Genomic DNA, 12903 nt, shown 5'->3' on the forward strand with positions numbered 1-12903 from the left:
CCAATACAGCCGTCGTCGTAGGTCCATCTTCGTCGTCATCTGCCTCTGCGGAGGAGTCGCTCGAGAAGGAGCTGGTGAAAAAGGTCAGTCACAGTCTGACCAGTTGGTTAACGATAGTGCGTTGGAGGATGACACGAGTAACGGCAGTAGCGTGCAATTAGTGCCCGCTGGCGATGAAGTCGTCGCCCTCGGCCCTGTGCAAGAGCCACCCGCAGCCGAGGTCGTGAGCGAGGAAGACGATTGCGTGATAGTGGCGCAGCGCACGCCACCGCCCGGCCACCACAGCCGACACCATCAACATCATCGCGCCCTGCTTCATCGGCGCTCACCTATCGGCCTGCAGCATTTGCCACATCACCACCATACCGTGGAGCGCGAGTGCTCGCACCGCGGCGACGATGACGGGCCGCTGTCTGCGTCCTCGCCGTTCAGCAGCAGGATGGAACTCACCGAATCCGTCGGCCATGCAGCGCTGCTCCGCTTTCCGGACGACCGGTCTGATTCGGGCGTGAGCTCGCTGAGGTCCGGCAGCGGCGATGAGCGGTCGGGCTCGCGCTCTAGCGCCCTAAGCTCGTCCGACGACCCACCGCCTCCAGCGCCCACCAGCGTTGCCCCTTCAGCCACTCGGTCGCCGCTCTTCTTGACAGCGAGCGCGTCCGGCGCTCAAGTAGCGCCCGCCGCCGCCAGCGGCAGCTCCGAGTCGGTGCGCGTGTGGCGCGACCCTAGCCTGTTGCTGGAGTCCGAGCCGCACGTCCGCCATATTCACAGTGTGCAGCACCAGTCGCTGCTCATGTCGCACCCGTCCGCGCCGGCCGCCTCGGGCCCGCCTCCCACGTCCGCAGCAGCAGCAGCCGCCGCCGCAGCCGCCGGCCATCACGCCGCTCTATACGCGCCCAGCCTCATGGCGACCCACCACGTGCATCCACATGCGCTCGCGCCGCCTGGCGCTTTATACCCACACATCCCCGATCCGCTTATTTGGACCAAGGTACAGCAGCGCTACCCCATGCCTATCTCTGCGCACTTGTTACCCCCGCAGGCGCAGCATGCTGAGGAGATGCTGGAGCGAGACCGCGTATACGCGCAGGATCGCGACCGCCACGAGCGGTTACTGCGCGAGAGACAGAATCAAGAAACGCGCGAATTAGAAAAGCGGGAGAAACAGCATGAACGATTAGTGGAACGTGAGAGGGAGCACCGTGATCGTGAAAAACTTGAACGCGACATCAACAAACATTTCGAGGAGTCGCTGAAACGCGCCCTACCGCAGAAAGTAAGCGCATTCATTCATTTTATACCTGTTTTTGTGACCACCTCGATTATACGTGGTTTTTTGTATTGTTGATGTTGCAGGCATCCGGGTGGAATTTCAACAGCATGCCACCACCTGCTCGCGGAAATGAAGAAGAGAGAAAGCGCGCTGAGCAGGAGCATCATCAAAGGGAGCAACAGCTGAGGCAGTTGTCAAATGCTTCCGCTCAGGCTGCGGCGAGAGCCGAGGTCAGGGAGAGGGAAAGAGTTTACTACCAACCTTCGGTGAGTAGTGGGAACCGCAAATCGATATTTACAACAAAAAACTTGGTTGTTCTTCAGTTGTTAATCTATATATTGCGCTTGATTACAGTCACAACGACCTCCCAATCATCCCAATAAAACGGATTACCCACCGCCTGCGCATAGCCGCGGTGTGCCCACTAGTAAAGCAGAGAAGATGTCTTCTGTGCATCCGGCGCATCCCAAGGGCGAAGTGAACATGTTCGGCTACCCAGCCTATCACCCGCATATCTTCTCGCACGAGCCCAAGGGTAAGGCGCCCGCCGATCACCACAAGTTGCAGAGCAGTGGCCTGATAGTGACTAAAAGTGGCAGTGAGCGCGATCGCGAACGAGACATGTTGCCTAACCCGCCGCCGCTCATGAGTGAACTCAAAAATTCTGTGATTGTGAAGCACGACGCGAAAAACCAACACCACATGGAGTCGTCGCGCGTATCGATAGCGCACAGCCCTAGTCCAAAGCAGCGCGGCGACCACATGGGTCACTACCTGACGTCGCCTCAGGGCGCGCACAAGGGCGCGATGTATGAGTACCGGAGCCCCACGCAATCTCCGCATCATTTGCCGCACGCTCCGAGTCCCCATCACCTGCAACCGGAAAATCTCGGCAAACCACCTTCGCATCATCGATCACCGGGCGGGCAGCTTCCCAGTCCGCACCATCAGAGGCAGTCGCCGCACCAGCACCCTCATGCTCAACCGCACGCTTCGCCCGAGATGCGCTACCGCGGAGGCGACCACCCTACCATGATCTACGCGGCCAATGCCAAAACTAGCTTACCATCGAGTTATCCCTACATGGTGCCCACGACGTCGGTGAATGCTAAGCCGAAAGTCAGCAGTCCGGCGCCGCACCACATGTACGGTAAACCCAGCATTAATCCATCGATGCCGACGTCCCGACCTCATGATATACCTGCTGGTGGTAATCCGCTCCCGCTCACGTCGAAATCGCATCTTTCGGCGACCATATCTCCATCGCCCTATCAACAGGTGTCGCAGTACCATCCGCCACATCCGGGTGCGTCACCTACGGGTGGGCAACAATTACCCCCACCCGCGCACAGCAGTAGTGCCCATTCGCGCGAACGTGTAAATCATGCCACTTTCGACCGGATGTTTACCGGCGGCGCGGTTCCTGGTGGTCTGTCGGTCAAGCCTAGTATGCAACATGGTACGTCACCACCTACGGCGACTTCGGCGCCATCCCCTGTTGCGCGTATGCATTCGCAGTACATGCAGGGTGTCACTCACCCATCGCAGAATATTCCTTCGGGTCATTCCGTGCAGACGCAACCCCTAGATCTTGGTGTATCCTCCAACAAGTATGATAGCTCGTCGTCGCCCAAACGGAAAGCTACAAGTGTTGGTAATAATGTGCCGGTGTGTTTGGAAGTGAAAAAACGGCGGGTAGAGTCAACAACGCCAACCCCTCCACATCAACAACACTTACCACCGCACTCGCAGTCGCCATCTCATAGTCAAATATCACACTCGCATCATTTAGCGCCCCACCAGCCAGCGCACCAAATTCCTCATCAGAATCTCCCACTATATGTCGGGCAACAACAGCCACAGGCTACCCCACAGTTGTCACGTGTGAGCGAACCCAGTCCGCTCGTTGCTAGCGTAGCGACAACAATAACGACTGTGGTGAATACGGCTGCTTATCGAGGGTCCTCTATACCTACGTCACAAAGCCATGCTGTTCTCACCGAGGCTCTACCTGATGTGAGCGTAACTCCCCTAACGTTAACGAATGTGAGCGTTGTAACTAGTAATAACACAAATAACGACCGCCCGCCTAGCCTCGAAAGTTCTTCGTCGGTTGTTTCGAACGCCAGCAACGCGGTGTCTACGTCTAGTGCAATAAATATACCAACTACAGCGACTACGACCACGAGTGTTGTGACAACAGTGGTGGAGCCTAATACGCCGGTAAAATCAACAACACCATCGAACGCCGATTCTGAAAAGTCGAACAGTCCGGTCCCCACGGCTAAGTCGTCGGGCACGTACCCTGTGAGGCATTTGAAGAAGGCCTGGCTGCAGCGGCACACTGGTGAAGACGTAGAGGATACTACCGGTATGGTTGGCAGTGGTAGTTGTGTTTCCTTACCGCTTAATCTGAACAACACACCAGCAAAAGAAACGGCACCAGTTACGTCACTGCATAACATTGGCAGTATGGCGGTTAACAGCATCAACAAGCCTAAGTCATTTCAGGCCAAAGCGAACAATCGCAAGACGCACAAAGAATCTACCACGGCGCTAAATGGACATCCGCTCGATACTGGTAAAAACGATGATTCGTCTAGTTCAGACCAAGAGCGAGGTCGCAAGTCACCACCGAAACGCAAACCTCCTAAGGTGAAGCGCAAAAAGGTGGTGGGGCCCCTAAGAAAGGCAGCGAAGAGAAGAAACAGCGCAAGGTGAGTGGCGGCAGCAACCAGCTGGCGAGCGAGAGCGGAAGTGATAGCGACAAGGAATCACTCAGCGATAAGGATTCTGATTCAGGCGCTAGCACCACCGTCTCCACCGGCAAGAAGACCGCTGGCGGCGGCACCACAACTACGGGCAGCGCTGGCGCAGGCGCCGCCAAAGACAAAGAGCCGAGAAAGCGGGGTCGCCGTCCGAAGACAAAAAACGATAAAGGCGAGGAGCCGCGTGCTAAGAAGTCCAAGGACGACTTGGCGCCCCAGCGCGACCCCTTTCGCAAACCCCCAGTGGGGCAGTTAAGAAAGACAGGTGAGAGTTTTTTACAAGACGGCCCGTGCTTTGAGGTGGCGCCCAAGTTGGCCAAGTGTAGAGAGTGCAGATGGACGCCCAACCAAAGATCGAAGAACATGCCTAACATCTTTTGCAGATTCTACGCGTTCAGAAAGCTAAGGTACACTAAGAACGGACAGCTTGCAATTGCTGGTTTTTCCGATCCGCACAAAGATGCCACTGAGGTAATTACATGTTACTGTTTTCTTTAGTCTTGCTTCTTTCAAACCGGTCTTTCCAAACAGACTCGAGGCACTTTTGGTACTTCCAGCCCTGTTTAGGCTTAGTCTTGCTCGTTTTTCACTAATTTCTTCATGTTTTTCGATTAAAGGAAGATTTAAAACTGTGGCTTCCATCACCAGACACTCCACCATCCGACCTAGACTTAGACACGTCCAGATTTCTCCTGAAGCAAGTTGGCGATCACTTTTGCAATCTTCTGCTCCAGGAAAAAGACGCGCAGTTCGAACACATGTCGGATGGTAAGCCAAATATCATAAAAATGTGTTTCGTTCTTCTGTTAAACCAAAAATCTTCAATTTGTGTTTGCAGATAAGACCATAGCGTGGAAGAGAGTCGTCCAAGGCGTGCGTGAAATGTGCGACGTATGCGAAACGACGCTTTTCAACTTCCATTGGGCGTGCGGAAAATGCGGCTTTGTTGTCTGCTTGGATTGCTACAAGGGTCGAAAGGCTGGTACGGTGAAAATCTGGGGAGAACCAGGTAAAGATCGCGACGATTTCTCCTGGCTGCTCTGCACCAACCGACAGGCACACGAGCACGAGAAACTGATGCTCACACAAATCATTGCGGGCGATTGTCTGCTGAAGCTGGGCCGTCTAGTGCACGAAATGCGTGAACTGTGGAATGTTGAGCAGTATTGCGGGTGTCCGATTAGTAAGGAAACTGGGCAGAAGTCCAATGGTCAACGCAAGGATCTTATAAAGAGCATCTTATCGGCAGAGCTGAATGGTGTCGTTGTAAAGAAGGAGGCTGAAGAGGAGAAAGACATCAAACCAGTTGTCAATGGTGGAAGTATAAAGGATGAGAAAAGTGGATTAAACTGGTTTGCGGACGTGGCTTTGGCGAACAACGATGAGAAGAAGAGCGATGATAGCAGTGACGACGACAGTAGTTTTTCCACACTCAGAGAGTTGTTGATTAGACCATCGCATAAACCAAATGGCAGCCGAGCGGGAAGTCCTGTACCAAATGCCGCGCCGAAGAAGAAAAGTACTGTTAGATTGGACACACTGGACGAGGTGATTTCCAGCGTTATTGAAGACAGCGTGCCGAAACTTGAGAATACAGGCGATCATAAGGAATTAAAACATTTCGTTCCTCGGGAAAACGCCCTGGCAAAAACGCGGGGTATGTTGCCGATTCGCATCATGACGCTCACAGAGAGCAAACTTTTGTATCCCGAGGTTCCGCATTCTTGGCTGTGTGATGGAAAGTTGCTCAGATTAAGCGATACTACCCACTCTGGCAACTTCAAAATCTTCCAGGTATTAATCAACTAACTTAAATGAATTACTTTTTACTAATTTTATTCCTATTTCTGAAGGATCAATGGAAACGTGGCCAACCTGTTTTGGTAAGCGATGTTAGCAAGCACCTCTCGAAAGATCTGTGGACTCCCGACGCCTTTTCGAGGGATTTCGGTGACGAGAAGAACGACCTTGTCAACTGCATGAATGGTTCCACTCTTGTCAATCAACCGATGAGAAAGTTCTGGGAAGGTTTTGAACATTTCACCAAGCGGTTGAAGGACGACAAGGGCAACCCCATGCTGCTCAAGTTGAAGGATTGGCCACCCGGTGAGGACTTCGCCGAGTTGTTACCTTCGCGCTTCAACGATCTTATGCGCGTGCTGCCGTTATCGGAATACACTCATCGTAACGGCAAACTCAACCTAGCTAGTCGTCTGCCCGAGTGCTTCGTCCGACCTGACCTGGGGCCAAAGATGTACATCGCCTATGGCTCTGCACTCCACCCGTCCAAAGGCACTACCAATCTTCATCTGGATATTTCTGATGCTGTGAACGTGATGGTTCACGTCGGTATACCGAAGGACAGCGACACCGATGAGCACATCAAGGAGGCGTTCCGCGCCATCGACGAGGCCGGCTGCGACATTCTTACCAGACGCCGCGTTCGCGACAAAGGAGAACTTCCGGGTGCTCTCTGGCATATTTACAACGCGCGCGACGCGGATAAAATACGTGACCTGCTCAATAAGGTGGTCGTCGAGAAAGGCGGTTTGTTGAAACCTAATCATGATCCCATCCACGACCAGAGTTGTTATCTGGACGGTCCGCTGCGGGAACGCCTCTATAAGGAATACGGTGTTGAGGGGTACGCCATCGTGCAGTGCCTGGGCGATGCAGTGTTTATTCCCGCCGGCGCTCCTCATCAGGTGCGCAACCTGCACAATTGCATCAAGGTGGCCGAAGATTTCGTCTCGCCAGAGAATGTCTCACACTGCTTCCACCTCACCCAGGAGTTCCGTGATCTTTCCGATACGCACTCGAACCATGAGGACAAACTGCAGATCAAGAACATCATCTTTCATGCCATCAAGGACTCGCTGTCCGGTCTCACGTCGATCGTTAACAAGCACGTCAAGAGCGAGAAGGACGCTTCGCCGGAACGCAACGGTAACAACGGCACCGGCGACGCGCCGCACAACGCGACAACGGACTCCAACGTGGAGCCGGCTTAAACTTGTGATAATAGTAGAACGCTTACGGATAGTTAGAAATGACTACTAGTACTGCAAGAACGTTTAACGACTGTTGAGTACTAAAGTGATAAGTGGCGAAGAAACGATTGTCGAAAAGTGTAATATTTTAAGGGGGACAATTTAAAATTAATGTGTGTACGCACGAGATGATGTTTTTGTTTTCGTTTTGTTTTTTATTACAATGATAATATTCGGTGTGTACATATTTTGTACATTTATTATTGACTTGAATGAAATGCTGAATATGCACGGTTTATCTTCCTGTTAGTAGTGACTCGTGATTCGATACCGATCACCAGTTGTAATTAGTCTACTCTCTAAACAAAAATGAAAAAATGATAAGAAACTCGAAAATACGATAAAAGAAAATACTGTTGTTGAAACTACGAGTACTTCTATGTGGGATGCTCTTCGTCGATTTGCGCGAAGGCCTGCGAGTTATTCATAACTATATCAATGTTGTTTCTCATAAAGAAAAAATAACATATAAATAAGCAGCGGTAGGGCAGCTACGTTTTGCAAAACATTTTTTCGAAAAGAAAAGATTATCTAATTAATTAATTCTTAAAAAGACGGAAAGTGTCGATTTTGAAAAAATCGCTGAACTGAAAATATTCAAAATTATATTTAATTTTTGTTTTGTTACATACTACGCTTAGGAGTTAATATTCTTTTTGTAAAGAGAAAAAGAACGACAAATTTTTGTTACTATTATACTTGGTAGTTGACATGCGATTGATTGCAAGACGTGTACAACTAAGACACACAGAAACACGTTTAATTAAGCAAAGATGGATGGAATTAAAGAGATAAGAAGTAAACGCGTTGCTTTTATTTTCTCACCTTGATTTGAATTCGTTTTCACTGTTTGCAAGGTAGCTGGTCTACTGGTAATATCCACATACATGATGGTTATTTTTGTCACTTTGTATAACTGTGCCTGTTACGATGTAATGAAACAAATACGACAAATGTTAAATTGCAATTCAGTATTTACACTATTTGTTGGGTGGGTTACTCTATGGAAAAAAAACTAACTTTAAATCTAACTGATAACACACGAAAAAGAAAAACTGAAAAAGTGCTATTTCGTATAAAAAAGTGCCAATTAAGATTATTTTTAGTGATCGCTCGATCTTTTGATGATCTCGACTAATTATATTATTACTAACAACGATTTTATGAAACTTTAAATTTACACTTGATACAAAATCATGCTAGGAGACTTCGATGAGAGCGTTTAGGTTTATCACCAATATTATACATACGCAGCACATAAGTTTATTAGTTTTTTAACGGCTCGCGTGACGGCGACGATAATTGTTTATTTTAAGTAGGAGAAGGAACTTACTCTTCGTTTTTAAAGTGATGACTGTACAGTAGACATAGGATTTTTTGTACAGAACTATCTTAAAGTACCTTCAATGTTTGTTTCCCTTATTGTTCTTTCTTTGGTCCAAAAGATGTATAAATAATAAATGAAGCAAGGAACAAATACATGAAATATAAATACATTTAAACTGTGTTATGTTTATCCCAGTTAAGTACGATAGTTCAGAATTTAATCGGAATTAAAAGTTACATGCATACTACGAGTACAATTCTTTCTATGTTCTGCATTGTCACACAGGTAGTATCAGTGTTTACAAACAAGTTTTTTTATCTCGTGCAATTTTTGTGCGGTCGTCACGAGGTTGCCTTGCGTACCACGTTAGTCTCAGTTGTGTCGTCAGGTGATCTGCACGCACGTTTTCTTCACAATAATTGGAGATTGTGCGCGAGTGATGTGCGGCGTTCGTTATACGCGGATTGTACGAGTACATACGCAGAGGTAAAGCGACAGTGATGTTCCTTCGACCGTCGGATAGGTCGAATAAATAAAACTTCAACGACATTTAAACGTGCTTTATAAAGTGTAAAGTGTGCTTTAGACACCACGAATGCGTTAACTAAGCCTTGGCATGTTGACACAATTAAACCTAACATATAGTACACGAAGTATAGTACATCAAACATAAAGGTAAAACATTTGTTTTTATTGAATTAATGTAATAACTTATAGAATTATTTATTTCATGTTTCGAGTGTGCAGTGTTATAAATTTATCACTGTTGCACTGTAATAGAAATAAGCAATATTTTACTGATTTACACATATGTATATAATGCGTGAAATAACCTTCACAAAAATGTTTGTGTTAAGTGAGCCTTAGAAGTTGTACATAAAAAATACGGTACATAAAGTTACTGAAGATGCCCTCGTGACGAAACATGTATAATTACAGATTTAGATTCATTTATTTTGAATAAGTATATCCTATTGACTTCTATATTAGAAGTTTTGAGTTATGTGTAAAAATTGCTATTTGTTTAGATAGGGTGGTGCACGTGCACTCTCGTGTACGTGTGATACACGGACACGGCCACTTACGTGCGTGACCACTCACTGATACATACGCAATCGCTCACTGCCTCATATGTACGCCACACTTTTTGAAACGCTTTGTGTATGCTGGAGGTACAATAAAGTATTCTCAGGTAGCGCAACGATCCATGTTTTAACTAAAAATATTCTTGCCAGTGAAAGTCGACGTGCACAGTTGTGATGCCGGCACGCAGCTCTTACTTCGTGCGGCAGGTAAGATTACTCCGTCGAGTATTCGTGTTTCTCGTTGCCAATTCGGTACCTATATCGCGTTGTATTTTATTGAGTTTAGTGTTAATTGCTGTGTTTGGCCATTCGGTAAATGTTTATCGCATGTGTAATCTTCGGAATTCAATATTTTGTGTGTTTATTACATTTTCGCGTGGATCTCTGATCGGTTGCCGTCGGACGCCGGCCGTCAGACTTTGTGTGTGATTATAAATGATATTTTGGACTTGTGCGCATCATTTGTGACTTCTGCACAACTCGTTGGCTCAATGTGTTACCTGGTACGAATACTAATTTAAATAATTATGGAGAACAAGATGAAATTTATGGTAAACTTTGGGTTCCGCCGGAACTCATTGTCCGAAATTGTGTACTAATGTTTTGTTTCTTCTTTAAGTTAAATTCTCTAAGTAAAATTTTTATCATTCATAGTATCTGTTTTCCTGATTTCTTACAATTCGAAAATTGATATCCTTTGCGGAAATCTTTGCTTCAATAAAACTCAAATCATAAATAATAATTTCTTGATTTAAATTTTAGTTCACTAGAATGAACTAAGATTCATAAAATAGAATGGTTTGCGTTTCGAATCATATCAGCGTTTGTGTATAAACCACTTTCTTATCGCATTCGCCGTGCGAGATGCTACGCGTAAGATTCTCGTCGCGCTGTGACGTGCAGCACATTTTAGTTTAGTTCTTATCACAGGTACCGTGTCTATTGTAATTCGTGTACAAGGTCGCGTGCAATCGACGCGCCGCCGTCTTTGCGCATCTATTGCAATTCGCGAACAAGGTCGCGTGGCATCGACGCGCTGGCTTTGCGCATCTATTGCTTTTACTTGCCGGGATTATGCAGCAGACACAGAGTGAACTGTCGCATCCTTGCGTGCGTAGTTTCGGCAATATTGTTGGATTGCAGCTAGTTTCGTGCCGGTCTCTGGCTTATCCTGAAGTATATCGCGCAACGCGTTTCGTTTTATCAGACTTAATATGCATCTGTAGTGTTTTATTAATAAGTAATTGTGCGTTTAATGTTCATTAATGATTTTTTTGTTTGCTTTTGATGTTTATATTTCAAATTAAATATTTCGGTTATTGTGGGATGTGGTCGGTCGCTAGATCAATCGGATGTGCTTGAGTAAGTAACTTTTATCTGACCATTGCGATACTCAGCACAGAAAGTTGGTTTTCTATTGTATGAAATGTTTTTGTGTTAACTTATGTTTTGTTTTAATTACAGTACTTGCCGTACCCTTGCAATCCGATGAGCGCTGCATTGGTAAGGTTTATAATTCAGTTGAATTATATATAATTATAATCCGGTTAAACGTAAGGGGTGACGGTAGAAGTGACTCGTGTTCAGGACACCGTAGGGGTGATAGTAGAAGTGACTCGTGTTCAGGGCACCGTAGGGGTGACGGTAGAAGTGACTCGTGTTCAGGGCACCGTAGGGGGTTACGGTAGAAGTGACTCGTGTTCAGGGCACCGTTCGAAGGTAGCGGTAGTGAGTCGTATTCATAAAATATAAAATATAAGGGGCCGTACCGCTTCTTGTATTTTTTTGTTATGAATTTTTTCACTCTTATTTTTCCGATTCTAATACTTCAGATTTTAATACTTTATTTTATAGAGAATATTTAAATTAGTCGCGATGTTGTGAACATCAATTATTAAATTAACTAAAGTATACAGTTAACTTATACGAAGACAATTAGAAAACAATAAATTATTTATTTGTATTGGTAAATTACAAATTCTTGTTGCATCTGTTGCAAATTCTTGCATCCCAAACGAGAAAGAGTAAAAGTAGATTTTGTGTATGTGTGTTATTTCAATATTGTGAATTTTTACTTTCGTCTTTACCACTACGTTTGTTTATAAACAACTTTTTTGTTCAACTGACGTGTATTATCGCGACGTACCTGCTTTGTACCTGGCAACGCGCAGCGCACACGGCAGTCGTTTCACCGCGTGGTCCGCGGGCGCGTCTCACTACTAGCCTCGCGGTTTCTGACTTTAATTATTCAATTAATCGTTAATGTATTCTCGTCATCAGCAAAATATTCGTAACGAGCATGAGTGGTTGTTTTGATAAGTTGTGGCGGTATGAGTGTTCTTAAGTAAGAAATAAGTGTCTGTTAATTTTTGCACGACTTTTCAGATGATAAAATATATTCCTGGATCTAAAATTTCTTCATCATTGCACTGGTAGGTGTGTAATTAATTTTTTTCTCGCGGAAAGTTAAGACGGTTTATATTAAATTGATTATTCCATTTGAGGGATATTAATTTTGCAAATTACAAACACGTGGTAGCATTTTTGTGCCGTTGCGCTAGGAATTGTAGTTTTTTTATTATTGCATGAGAACGCGGTCTTACAGTAAATTCGGAGTAATTTTCCCAGATGCAGAATTTAATTTTGTATGTCCCTGTATTGAACTTTATGGCGAGAAAATTCCGTAACGCGAATTATATTGAAAGTTGTGTGTGTGCGTCGTAATACTCGTTGCGCTAGGAATTGTAGTTTTTTAGTATTGCACGCGAACCCAGTCCCTCATTAAGTTCGGAATAACTTTCCCAGATGCAGAATTTAATCCTGTATTTGTTTGTATTGAACTTTATTGCGAGAAAATTCTGTAACGCGAGTTATATTGAAAGTTGTTTGTGTGCGTCGTAATACTCGTTGCGTTAGGAATTGTAGTTTTTTTAGTATTGCACGCGAACCCGGTCTCTCATTAAGTTCGGATTAATTTTCCCAGATGCAAAATTTAATCCTGTATTTGCTTGTATTGAACTTTATTGCGAGAAAATTCCGTAACGCGAGTTATATTGAAGGTTGTGTGTGTGCGTCGTAATACTCGTTGCGCTAGGAATTGTAGTTTTTTTAGTATTGCACGCGAACCCGGACTCTCATTAAGTTCGGAATAATTTTCCCAGATGCAGAATTTAATTCTATATCACTCTGTATTGAACGTTATTGCGTAAAAATTCCGTAACGCGAGTTATATTGAAAGTTGTGTGTGTACGCCGTGTTACAGTAAGTTTGGAAAATGCAATTAATTGCCATTGTATAGTTGAGTCTCATTCGGTTTACCGTGGCAGGGTGTCGATAGAAGTGACTCGTGTTTAGGACACCCTACGAAGGTAGCGGTAGAAGTGACTCGCGTTCAGGGCACCGT

General features: G+C 45.9%; 1 protein-coding gene across 1 annotated transcript in view; it reads left to right on the plus strand.

Annotated features, from left to right (window-relative positions):
• Positions 1-8584, plus strand: part of Kdm3 (Lysine demethylase 3) — a 93731-nt gene extending 85147 nt beyond the window's left edge. Inside the window, 7 exon segments of the mRNA XM_065300470.1 lie at positions 2-1273; positions 1354-1536; positions 1625-3935; positions 3938-4509; positions 4656-4806; positions 4877-5832; positions 5892-8584. Coding sequence (XP_065156542.1) covers positions 2-1273; positions 1354-1536; positions 1625-3935; positions 3938-4509; positions 4656-4806; positions 4877-5832; positions 5892-7049 — 6603 coding nt within the window. The 3' untranslated portion in view covers positions 7050-8584.
• Positions 8585-12903: the final 4319 nt, after the last annotated feature.

Source organism: Atheta coriaria, unplaced genomic scaffold (genome assembly GCF_025399875.1).
Source record: "Atheta coriaria isolate IRGN ID8LTWV9N9 unplaced genomic scaffold, Caltech_Dcor_3.1 hic_scaffold_4_pilon, whole genome shotgun sequence".
In the NCBI taxonomy this organism is placed as follows: domain Eukaryota; kingdom Metazoa; phylum Arthropoda; class Insecta; order Coleoptera; family Staphylinidae; genus Dalotia; species Dalotia coriaria.